The following is an 11742-nucleotide window of genomic DNA, read 5'->3' as shown; positions in this document are numbered from 1 at the left end:
ACGGAGATCGGTAGAAATCGAATCTGCACCAAAATGTATAGACATGCTTTTTAAGCTTTTATTTAAAATATTATTAAAGCAATAGTAATAAATTCTAAGAACTCTTTTTCCATTTTATAGATTTATGAGCTCATAGAGATTTTGTTATCCTAGAAGCAAGATAGGGAGTGCGAACGTACATGAAATTTTCTAAATTCTTCCCATCTTTTGGCTAGGAGCTTATTTAAAATCAAATAAAAACAGACCCAGATGACCATTTCAATCAAATCACAACCAAAAAACAAGCAAGATCCATGTGAAAATTGCAGCAAATGAAAGGAAGCAGAAGAAAATATTTACCTTGCTGGGTACACGAGTTGTTCGACTTCATTGTTCGTCCCTTTAAGTTTGTCAGAGGGAGAGAAACTGATTTCCAGAGAGTGAGTCAGGAAAATAGATCGAAGCTTGATGATGATGGCAGCGGACGGAGGGAGGAATATAGAAGCAAATCAGGATGAGAGAGGTCTGAGTGATGATGGTAGCGGTGGTGTATGGAGCTAGGATGATCGGAGAGAGTTAGGAGGAGAGAGGTCTGAGTGAAATGAGAGGAGTCGGGAGGAGAGTTCGAGAAGACTAGGAAGAGGAAACAATTTCTTCTATTATTCATTCTAGAAACGGGCCGGGCCGGGGGCCCGTCCACTTCTATTTCAAGATCCGCCCCGCCCCGTTAATATGGTATACCCGAACCGCCCCGCCCCGTTTTGTGTTTAGAAATTTTGGACCCGGCCCTTACCTGCCCCAAACAACGGGTACCCGCCCCTACCCGCGGGTCCAGGACCCGTTTGCCCAGCCCTACATTAGAGATGTTTTAAGGCCTACATTTGCAAATGTAATTCCCGTAGACTTGATTTCTATCCTTAGTCTTTTACCAATCATTATCTTAAAACTACTCTAACTTACCGGGATGAAATGGTTGTGTTATCCGGCCGGCTTAATTCAAGCCTGCTTGATTTTTTTCATTAAAAAAAAAAAAAGAAAAAAAGAATTAGGAATTGGGTCACCGGGTAAGGCCGAACCGAGTTAACACGGGATGGATCAAAAAACAATGGTCGGATCAATGTCCAGAGGCCCATTGTCAGTTGTCACTGTCCATTCAATCATCACCACTATCCACTGTCGGCAATGCTCGCCGGAGCTGAACCCTCAAGACCCACCGATCCAACCACCGCCGCCGCCGCCACAAACCCACCATAGATGAAGACTTCAATCCAAACCTCTCATGGTATCACTCTGCAATGCCCTCTTTCTCTTCCTCCTCTCTCCCTCCTCTGACCAAACCTAAACGCCTCGCCGCCACCAAGCCTTCCTGCGTCGTCCAGTCTCTCCTCAAGCTCTGTTCTCAGGGCAATCTCTCGCAAGCCCTCTCCTCTCTCGACCTTCTAGTCCAAAAGGGTATCCGCTTACCCGCCAAGACTCTCGCTTTCCTCTTGGAACAGTGCGGCGCCGCCAGGTCCCTCCGAGAAGGCAAATGGGTTCACATCCATATGAAGCTCACTGGATTCAAGCACCCCTCTACGTTTTTAGCCAACCATTTGATAAATATGTACTTTAAGTGTGCCGATGATGTAGAAGCCCGCAGGGTGTTTGATAAAATGGCTGTGAGGAATTTGTACTCTTGGAACACTATGCTTTCTGGGTATGCTAAGATGAGGAAGTTGAGCGAGGCCAGGAGTTTGTTTGATAAAATGCCGGAGAAGGACGTCGTGTCGTGGAACACCATGGTCATTGGTTATGCCCAGAGTGGAGTTTGTGATGAGGCTTTGAGGTTTTATAGAGAGTTGAGAAGGTTGTCAATTGGTTTCAATGAGTTTAGTTTTGCGGGTGTTTTGACTGCTTGTGTGAAGTTGAAGGAATTGGGGCTTACTAGGCAAGTTCATGCGCAGGTTTTGGTTGCCGGGTTTTTGTCAAATGTTGTGCTTTCTAGTTCGGTTGTTGATGCTTATGCAAAATGCGGGGAGATGAGAGATGCGAGGAAAGTATTCGATAGCATGCCTGTGAAGGATGTTCTTGTTTGGACAACACTGGTTTCGGGGTATGCAAAATTTGGTGATATGGAATCAGCTGGTGAACTGTTCAATCGGATGCCCGAGAAGAACCCTGTATCGTGGACAGCTGTGATTTCTGGCTATGCTAGAAATGGTTTGGGGCATGAAGCCCTTGCATTTTTTACAGAGATGATGTTCTATCAAGTTAGGCCTGATCAGTTTACGTATAGTAGTTGCCTTTGTGCTTGTGCTAGTATAGCTTCACTTAAGCATGGTAAACAAGTACATGCGTCTTTAGTACGAAGTAATTTTAGACCCAACACAATTGTTGTGAGCTCTCTTATCGACATGTATTCAAAATGTGGGGATTTAGGGGCAGGAAGGCGAGTTTTCGAGCTCATGGGTGATAAGCAAGATACTGTATTATGGAACACATTGATATCTGCCTTAGCACAGCATGGTAACGGTATAGAGGCAATGCGGACGTTTGAGGACATGGTCAGATCAGGAATGAAGCCGGATCGGACCACCTTTGTGGTCATTCTCAATGCATGTAGTCATTCTGGTCTAGTGCAGGAAGGGCTTAGTTTTTTCGAGTCCATGACTAGTGATCATGGCATTGTTCCTGATGTAGAACATTATGCATGCTTAGTTGATCTCTTGGGTCGAGCTGGACGTTTTGACGAGTTAATCAACCAGCTCAAGAATATGCCAGGTAAAGGTGGGGATCAAGTTTGGAATGCATTACTTGGTGTTAGTAGAATTCATGGAAACACAAAGATGGGAAGAAAAGTGGCTGAACACCTTATTGAGATGGAGCCTCAATCTTCTGGTGCCTATGTATTACTTTCAAGTATATATGCCGAACACGGGAAATGGGAGTTGGTAGAGAAGGTGAGACAGCTTATGGATGAGAGACAAGTGAGGAAAGAGCGAGCCCTTAGTTGGATAGAAGTTGAAAATAGAGTGAATGCTTTCACTGTATCGGATCGGTTGCATCCTCTGAAAGAAGAAATATACTCAGTTTTGGAACATTTAGCTGGCCAGATGGAAGAAGATGTTTCAGTACCTAATTCCTTGAGGTAAAAGTTTGTTGATTTGTTACTTTGCGGGGTTTTAATAGGGAGAACTGGTGATATAACATATCCATTCAATTTTTGTAGTTCATAGCATTTTTGTAAGCTACTGTTTTCAGATTCTTTAGATTTGAATCTCAAAAAATGATATACGTGCGAGATTTGTTCAATAAAATCTAAATTTCTGATCGCATGGAAGGTATTATGTTTAGTTTTTGCATCATTCACTTCTTTTTATTCATAAAGGACTACCATACTTGAACTTGCATGGTATGCTTATTTCTCATTCCGATCACAAGAAGTGAACATGGGTGGAAACTATTAGGTTGGATTGATGCTGCTAAAACTGTGCCAGCTCATGTTATGCTAAACCCCTCAAGAAAGTCTCATAATCTCTTTAAACATTTGCTCATTGCTTCTGTACCGTTTCTATTTCGATCGAGACTGCAAGTGATCCTTATCCTGAATACGAACTTACTCTATTGAGTTCAGATCTGAACGGGAACGACATTCAAATTTTCACATGGCAGGCCCCATGAAACTTCCTGGTTTTAGCTTCTTGTCAATTTTGTTGCTTGTCTAATTTAGGAATGTGGTTGCGGACCACTGAAATTGAGTTGTTCAGATGACCTTCCAGTTCATTCACGTCTTCTCTCTGACTAAAACGTTTTCCAGATGTAGTGAAAACCGTCTGATCGGATGATGCTTAGTGATGATTACTGATTAGATGACAAGTAAACATTGTTTTTAACCTTCAAATCAGTGTTTAGAGTTCACATTCAACAGATGTAGTGATTATCTTTGTCAATTTCAGTGGTGTTAAATCCGCAATTGTTGCAATTTCCTTCAATTATTTGGCATTTGGTGCTCTGACTTTATCAGGTGGGTATCCTTCTAGGCCATAGTTTATGGTTAATCCAGACAGTTCTTAAACTTACAGAGAAGTCCGAATGATACTATTCGACTCGATACCTGTCATGTGTACCAAGGGGTTTTTTAGCTAAAATGATCTTTGAAATTGATATAAATTCTCATTTTAGTCTCTAATATTTAAAATCGATAGAAGTGTTTCTCAAATTGTCTATCATCAATTATTTTCATCATTTTATGAAAAATCTTTGTTAAGTTGAGGGGTTAGTTGTCAAATCAACCCCTTTACTTGAACTGATGGTTTCTTCAATTTAACGGAAATTTTTAATGTTCAAAATGATTGACGGTCGACAATCTCATGAATTAAAGTATGAAGTTATGAGTAACTTTTATATATATATATATACACGTCGCAGAATTGAGTGGCATAGTAATGTTACACCATGGTTAAGAGTGATGAGCAAAAACATTCTAGAAATGTTTTAGGTACTACAGTTCTTGTTAACAGATAAACAAAAGATATCAAACCTAACAGCGAAAGGCGCATACAGCTTAGGACAACCATACAATTGTACCAACCAATTAAAACAGACACGTCGATCATGACTCTCCACCAATAATTCAATCAAACCAGCGACCCACCAAGATAAAGATAATTACATTTCGCCCTCTTCTTAATCAAATCTTGAAGATATATTTTTATAAATATTTATGCACGAAAACAAAGAAAACAATTTCCACAAACCTTTTTCTCACTGTTTTTTTTTTTTTTTTTTTTTTTTTTTTTTTTTAAATTTTCGAATTGAATAAATTAAAAAAAAAATTAAAGAACGAAAAATAAACAGCTGTACTGAAAAGAAAAAAAATAATAAATAAAAGACGAAAATCATTTAATATAAACAATAATCATTTTTTTTCCACATCAAAAGGTCCTGCAACAATAAAGTCTTTTCTGCACAACTTCCTCCATTTACAACCAAAGGGTAGAAGCAAAAGAGTTTTCTTCTTCTCTTCTTCTTCTTCTTCTTCTTCTTCTTCTTCAATTTTTATATTGGAGATGGGTTCCCATGTCTCGAAGCAGGTAGAACGTCGGAAGGCGATCGCGGTGGAAAAACACACGCTCTGTGATCTTCACCAGAGCTGTGGTGAAGAGTTTCCATCATGTGCCTACAAGCCTTCGGACAGAAAAAACTGGATGGCTGGGATCAACCCTGAGAAACTTCACATAAACAAGATTGTATGGCCTGGAACTCATGACTCTGCAACCAACAATATTGGATTTCCATGCATCACTAGGCCTTTTGCTCAGTGTCAAAATCTGTCCATCTACCAGCAGCTCGAGATAGGCGCCAGAGTTGTCGATATTCGAATCCAGAAGGACCGAAAAGTTTGCCACGGAGTCCTCCTCACTTATAACATTGATGTTGTGATCAGCGACGTCAAGAAGTTTTTGTCCGAAACGCAATATGAGATCATAATACTCGAAATCCGAACTGAATTCGGACACGAAGATCCTCCTGAGTTTGATAAGTACTTGGTTGATCAGCTCGGCGAGTTTTTAATCCCCCAGGATGATCATGTTTTCGACAAGACTATTTCGGAACTGCTGCCGAAGAGAGTGATATGCGTGTGGAAGCCGAGGAAGTCACCTCAGCCAAAGGCGGGGAGTCCTCTGTGGAATGCAGGGCATTTGAAGGACAACTGGATCGACACGGACTTGCCATCCACGAAATTCGAGAGCAACCTGAAACATTTGAGTAATCAACCGCCGGTTTCATCAAGGAAGTTCTTTTACAGGGTGGAAAACACGGTCACGCCCAAGGCTGATAACCCGGTTTTGTGTGTCAAGCCTGTGACCGGACGGATTCATGGATACGCGAGGCTGTTTATAACTCAGTGCTTCTCTAGGGGTATTGCGGATAGGTTGCAGATTTTTTCTACAGATTTTATAGACGAGGATTTCGTGGACGCTTGCGTTGCGGTTACATATGCAAGAGTTGAAGGGAAAGCATGAAGCTTCCATGTCTGTGCAGTCTTGTTCTTGCTTTCTTGTTGATAAATCTTCCATCCCACAGTCACTCAGTCCCTTTTACTTTGTTAATATTTTCTACATCCATAGAGTTTGGGTTGTTATTCTTAAGGGATAGCGGGAATATCAAGGTGGCCGAGTTCCAAATGTACCATGCGTCGTTCTGCTGTTAGTTTGATTATCTGCAGGTTTATTTGTGTTTGTAATGTAAAATATGAAGGGTATAAAGAAGATGTAGTGATCGCACAGTCTTGCTGGAGAAGAAACCTTTTCTGTGAATAAAAGTTGATATGTCTCTGCAGTAAAGCTACATATTCTAATGAATCTAATCAGCTGCAACATGTAAGTTTGAGTATGCCACGGAGTCCAAAGACAGCATAAAGATCTTCAAATAAGAATTTCGAGTTCACGACTAGCTCAGGCCTGAATTTTGAATGGCTAAAAACGCTTTCAGATAATCATTCATTTGAAAAATCGACGACATGAATCAAGGCCAAATTTCTCCGTCTGACATGAATCATAATTAACGGAGGTAAATAAATGTATGAGAAAAACTTCCTGCCCAGTAGCTCTTCGTTATTTCCGACCATCCAACTTTTGAACTAGTAGTAAATCCTCCTTCCAAATTATAAGAAGCTCCGAATCCCCTCTTCCACGATGATAAATTAAAACATAAAAATGCGGGTCTATCTTTTCCCTGATGTGGGATCCACTCTCAACATGACTACAACATATCAGATTTGATATACCAAAGAGACGACATTGATGGGTAATGATGCAGCTTCCCTTTTCATTGGCATCATGAGAAACACTTGGTTGCCAAGAAGAAAACTTTTATCACTTTTCTAAAAGAAAGAAAGTAATGTCTGCCACGTTAATTTATTCATGTTAGGAGTATGGCATACAATACAACACAAAGTGAAGTGAAGAGCAGCACAAGATGTGTTCAAGTCAGTACAATCAATTACGAGTGCAATATACACACCGTTGCAGGTATGTTTTACGAGTTTGGGGGCATACAAAACAATGGGTAAACTACGAGGGGATGAGAAAAATGGACCGGAGATTACAAGGGAAAAAGCAGGGCAAGCAAAAACAAAAATATTTGCTGCTCAATATCTTCTAGTTAAGAACTAACCACTTCAGATATGCCTGTATATCCAATGCTGCTATGTTGCTGGAATCAGACAAGGAAAGCTCTACCGTGGTCTACTTCCTTCTACAAAATTTCTGTTTCAGATCTTCCTCAAGTCGTTGGAATATTGGTGAGAATGCTCCTGCAATTAAAATAGAACCATATCTTATACATTTTACATCCAAAACATTTGGAGAGAGGTCTTGCAAGTTAAATATGTTGGATGTAATGATTATTCTTTCTTTGGGAAAGTAAACGAAAGATACGAACGTTGTTTTGCTGGCCAAATGGTGAAAAAAAAAAACATATGGATTACTTATGCTGTGATCATCACTATCATTCTTAATGAGAGTGTTTAGCATTTTTTTTTTTTTGAGCTGCCTCCAATTTGAAAAAATACAACTTTAAAAATTTAGTGACATCCAACCGATTATAATGGAAACTAAAGTGGATGAGAACAAGTAACATATGAAAAAGTTATGGCGATAATTCATAACAGTATGAATGCAAGGCAACAAGGCAGTTGAGACATTTGTAGGTCAATCATTTTGGTGATCCAAATCATTCACACGCACAAGGAAATATAGATTGCACTAATGTTGGCGACAGCTCAAAGCTAGTTGAAAAAAATGTGAAAGCATCACCCGAGTGTAGTACCAATGTTTATATTAATAAAATTTAAGAAATAGGTGGGTGAAAACCTGAAAGTTGACAATCTCTCTGCTGTAGTGAGCCTTTCACCAGAAGTGTCCCAGGGTTTTGCTGAAAGACCTATAAGAAAGAAAACTTTGTAAAAGTCAAGCACAAATTCTAAAGACAATGCCACCACATACAAGCCAAGTAATGACATCATCGTACTGAAACACGAAAACCTAGATTATTTGAAGGCAAGTTCAAACAGCTTGAGCTTGTGGATGTCTCTTGCTTATCTTCACAACTGATAACTCTATCATAATCTTGTGGCCCACCCTTCAAGATTGCATCTGAGTGATCTTTTGTCATGGTGATCTGTTAAAAGTTAGATAGTGCTGCTTGTAAGTACACACCAATATCACTTGATAAATAAACCGAAAAAACAAATTAACAGATGAGCATACATCGAGTGTAAATGAGGATGTGTTCAAGTTACACGATGCACCACCACAGCTGAAAAAGGATTTGGTTGATTCCAATACATGTATAGCACCAAATTTTCGGTCGAGGCCCTGCAAAGCAGACAAGACAATGACAAAATGCAAGAGATAAGGAAATTATGAGACGAAACTATGTAAGTCAGTCTTCTCGGTCCTCATAGATGCTTAGTGTATTCCTAAATAAGCACGCATTTGCTTATTATAGAAACAAATGATATATGCTAGTGCAAACTGTGGCATAAAAAATGGAAGGAATTTTAAAATCTTTTCAGCTCACTGCTCCTGGAATTGCAACTTTAGGGAAGCCGTAATGTTGTACTAGTTATTGCAGGGAAGGACTAAGAAGTATTCATCTTTCAAAATTTTGAATTGTTCGTAAAAAACTCAAGAATATCAATCTTGGAGGTCTCCAATTGACATTAGAATAATGGCATAATTGCCACCAACCTTTATACCAAAATTGTTCCTAGTCTTTTCTAAAAGCAGGTTTGTCATTCAAACAATCAAATGGATGGGTATTTGTCAGGGTGGGTCATTGGGTTTAAGGGAATCCTTGACCTCTTGTTGAAAACTCACAACTTCTGATTTGCAACGTTCAGAATATCAGGTTGGTACATTTTTTATATTGGGAAAAATAGAGATCGTCGAAACAATAAAAAAGAAAGACAAACAAACCTCAAGCATGAAAGAGAGGTTGTTCTTCACAGCCACATGAGATGATACTAACTGCTTGGCAGGAGGCAAAAAGGACCAGGCCAACCCCCATCGAGAAGTTTGGCCTTGGACAAATTCAGTTGTCTTTACCATGGTGACTCCAACTTCCCAAAGCTTTGATGTTAGGATTTTGAGATTCAGTTTCCTACCAACCATTGATGTGTACCACCTGCAAGTCAATGGAGAGACATAAGAGCTAAGTTTCTGAGAAGATTACCCTGAGACAGAAGAGATTTGGAAAGAACATAACGGGTAATAAAGAACATTACCGAAAAGTATGCTTCAATGTGACGCTATCTTCAATAATGCGAGTGATGAAAGCCTTTTCTCCACCAGGACAAACCATCTCGGTTGGGGTCCCACCACATGCAGTTTTTGGATTTAGTCCTGCTTCCTCCATGGTCTCAAAAAATGGAGGGTTACACATGCAGAAGTCAAACTCCTCACCATCCTTAACCACACCAAGGAGAATAGCTGGCCCATGATATGTGGATGAAGAGGAGGGCAAAGGCACTGCTTCCCTTTCCATATTCTCAGTCAATTCTATTTTGCTTTTAGTACTATCCAACATCCCATTTGGCGATCCTTCCAGTGGAAGGGTCTCTTTAACACCTTCAACCTTTCTAATTTCAATAAGTTCCGCGATATGTGGATTATCTCTAACATTTTTTTCTGCCCACTGTAGTGCTACATCACTCACATCTGCAACCAAGGTCAGTGAAAATGAAGCTTTGTTAAGTTGTAAAGTATTGATGTATTAAAAAAACCAAGTATGAAAATGCTAACTAAAACAACTAATAAACAACCTGACCCAACAAAGCCCCAACCGAGAAGAGAAGCACCAAGAAGCGGATATATGCAGTTTGCTCCAGTTCCAATATCAAACCCCCTAACTTTATCACCATTGCTTGTAGCCTTCACAATGATATCAGATGAGAGAAGATCTTCAATCCAATGAATGTAATTCGATCTATTGGGCACAGTAGGGCACAGCTGCCCATCTGGAATCCACCTGGGAAATAAAATTCACATTGAACGTCCTACATTATGAACCCCCATGAAAATGCTTCTTCATTAACTGAATAGACTTCAGGAATCAAGGATTTAACTGGGTTTACACACCGTAACAAGAAGGTGAGACTTGAGAGGGAACTATACAATGAGTTAGGAGTTATAATAAGCTGGGACTTGGAGATATAAAAGCTAAAGCCGCAAGAGCTTTATCACATTACTAAGCTAAGTATAATTGTGTCCTCAATGTAACATTAAACCTAGATTTTATCTGCGTAACGAAGATGGCACCAAGGTTAGGAACGTTTTTAATTTGATCATCCAAGTAAACCTCACAGGCTGCAATGTTTCATACTTTCATGCCTACTGGGATCCTAGTAAAACTTTTGAAGCTAATTAAGATGGCATGGTTATAAATTCCGTGACAGAATCAGAAGTTTTCGACACAGCCGCTACACAAAACAAGTAGAACCAAAGAATGTTCAACTAAAACAAGAAACTGGGTAACCTCAAAAATCGAAAAAGATACAAACTTTCAAGTCAAAACCCCTGGATTCCAAGTTCTAAGAGCTGCCCAATTAAGCAAATGCAGAATTGGATGAGAAAAAAATTACCAATTGAGGCGGTGGTCGTGGAGGAGGAGGACCCGAGTGAGTTCCCGGGTGGCGTTGAAGTCGGTCCAGTCAACTCTGGGCCGACCGTCTCGGGAGAAGAAGACGAAGGGCTCGAAAGAGGGGTACAAAGAAGCCAAGTGAGCGAAGTCGGGTGGGTTCTCGGAGTATTTGTTTCTCAGGTGAGTCGCAGGTCGCTCCTCCTTTCTCTTCCTCTTCTTATTTTTGTTCATCGACATTTGAGAGTGAATTATGCTCCAGTGATTTTGCGTTCTGATGCTTGTGGGTTAGCCAGCTGAAATTTGGGCTTACCTATAACCCACATTTTTGCTTGCGACTTTGAAGGCCCATGAGCTGAGTTGCATTTTCTTGCTCTATTTTAAGGACGAAGAAAAAATCCATTGCTAAAACATAAGAATCAAATTGTGTAGAAACTAACCACCATGGAGTGGTTCAATGGTGAAGAATGAATGCAAATATATATTTCACACGGCACATCCTAAGTTCGATTTCTACCTTTGGTGAATCGCACGATGGTGCCCATAGAGAAATTGAAATGCCTATGTGAGTCTTCCCGGCTTCCGAAATAATGGATTGCCGTGACGAAGGCACCTACTGGTCCCTTTTTAAGAAAAAAAAAAAATTGTACAGAAACTATCAAACCCTTCAAGAAACTCTCATAGTTTGAAATTTTGTTTTGATATACAATCTCACAACCAATAAACAAGACTACAAATATCAATGAAAAGCACCGAATATCTTGTCCAAATAGGGGACATGCCTTTACATTATTACATAGGGTAGTTAGTCACAATAAAGATGTTTTGGCATTTGGGTGCACTTTTGATCACACTTTCTAAAATTGCTCTTTTAATCAAATTTGCTTGTGAGAAGTGCATATTGTTCTTCGTTAATCAGAAAAAGAACAAAAACACATCGTCGTTCTAACGACACTCTCCCTTTTCTATGTTGAACCACCACTAAGACCACCACAATGACACTCACCCTTTTTGCTGCGTTCGTCCCCCTTCTAAAAAATTGCACGCAAGTTTTCACAATATAAAGGACGCTATGGACTTTTCAAAGGCATAATTGACGAAATCATCATCAATTTTTAGAAAGTGTGATCAAAAGTGCAA

At 39.8% G+C, this 11742-nt stretch overlaps 3 protein-coding genes across 3 annotated transcripts; 2 read left to right on the top strand and 1 right to left on the bottom strand.

Moving 5' to 3' along the window:
- The first annotated feature begins 1097 nt into the window (after positions 1-1097).
- LOC137726951 (pentatricopeptide repeat-containing protein At2g21090-like) lies at positions 1098-3175 on the top strand. Its single transcript, XM_068465900.1, has one exon. The coding sequence runs from the start codon at positions 1275-1277 to the stop codon at positions 3108-3110; it is 1836 nt and encodes a 611-aa protein (XP_068322001.1). The 5' UTR covers positions 1098-1274; the 3' UTR covers positions 3111-3175.
- Positions 3176-4915: 1740 nt separating this feature from the next.
- LOC137725848 (uncharacterized) lies at positions 4916-6192 on the top strand. The gene has a single exon (XM_068464656.1). The coding sequence runs from the start codon at positions 5028-5030 to the stop codon at positions 5982-5984; it is 957 nt and encodes a 318-aa protein (XP_068320757.1). The 5' UTR covers positions 4916-5027; the 3' UTR covers positions 5985-6192.
- Positions 6193-6862: 670 nt separating this feature from the next.
- Positions 6863-10866, bottom strand: LOC137726293 (psilocybin synthase). The gene is made up of 8 exons (XM_068465203.1): positions 10607-10866; positions 9788-9993; positions 9251-9683; positions 8943-9150; positions 8232-8339; positions 7993-8142; positions 7836-7905; positions 6863-7276 (listed from the first exon to the last, which is right to left on the bottom strand). Exons 1-8 carry the CDS (start codon positions 10840-10842, stop codon positions 7209-7211), a joined length of 1479 nt encoding a protein of 492 aa, XP_068321304.1. The 5' UTR covers positions 10843-10866; the 3' UTR covers positions 6863-7208.
- Positions 10867-11742: the final 876 nt, after the last annotated feature.

This window comes from Pyrus communis, chromosome 2 (assembly GCF_963583255.1).
Source record: "Pyrus communis chromosome 2, drPyrComm1.1, whole genome shotgun sequence".
Classification (NCBI taxonomy): Eukaryota; Viridiplantae; Streptophyta; class Magnoliopsida; order Rosales; family Rosaceae; genus Pyrus; species Pyrus communis.
The sequence above is the reverse complement of the archived record's forward strand: the minus strand, read 5'-3'. Positions and strand labels throughout refer to the sequence as shown.

Excerpts from the sequence above, each read along its gene's own strand:
- LOC137726293 (XM_068465203.1), bottom strand. The coding sequence starts at position 10,842 with ATGTCGATGAACAAAAATAAGAAGAGGAAGAGAAAGGAGGAGCGACCT. Across the intron at positions 8,340-8,942 it reads ACCTCTCTTTCATGCTTGAG|GGCCTCGACCGAAAATTTGG; the intron begins GTTTGTTTGTCT and ends TCTGCTTTGCAG. Across the intron at positions 7,906-7,992 it reads ATCTAGGTTTTCGTGTTTCA|GTCTTTCAGCAAAACCCTGG; the intron begins GTACGATGATGT and ends TCTTTCTTATAG.
- LOC137725848 (XM_068464656.1), top strand. The coding sequence starts at position 5,028 with ATGGGTTCCCATGTCTCGAAGCAGGTAGAACGTCGGAAGGCGATCGCG.
- LOC137726951 (XM_068465900.1), top strand. The coding sequence starts at position 1,275 with ATGCCCTCTTTCTCTTCCTCCTCTCTCCCTCCTCTGACCAAACCTAAA.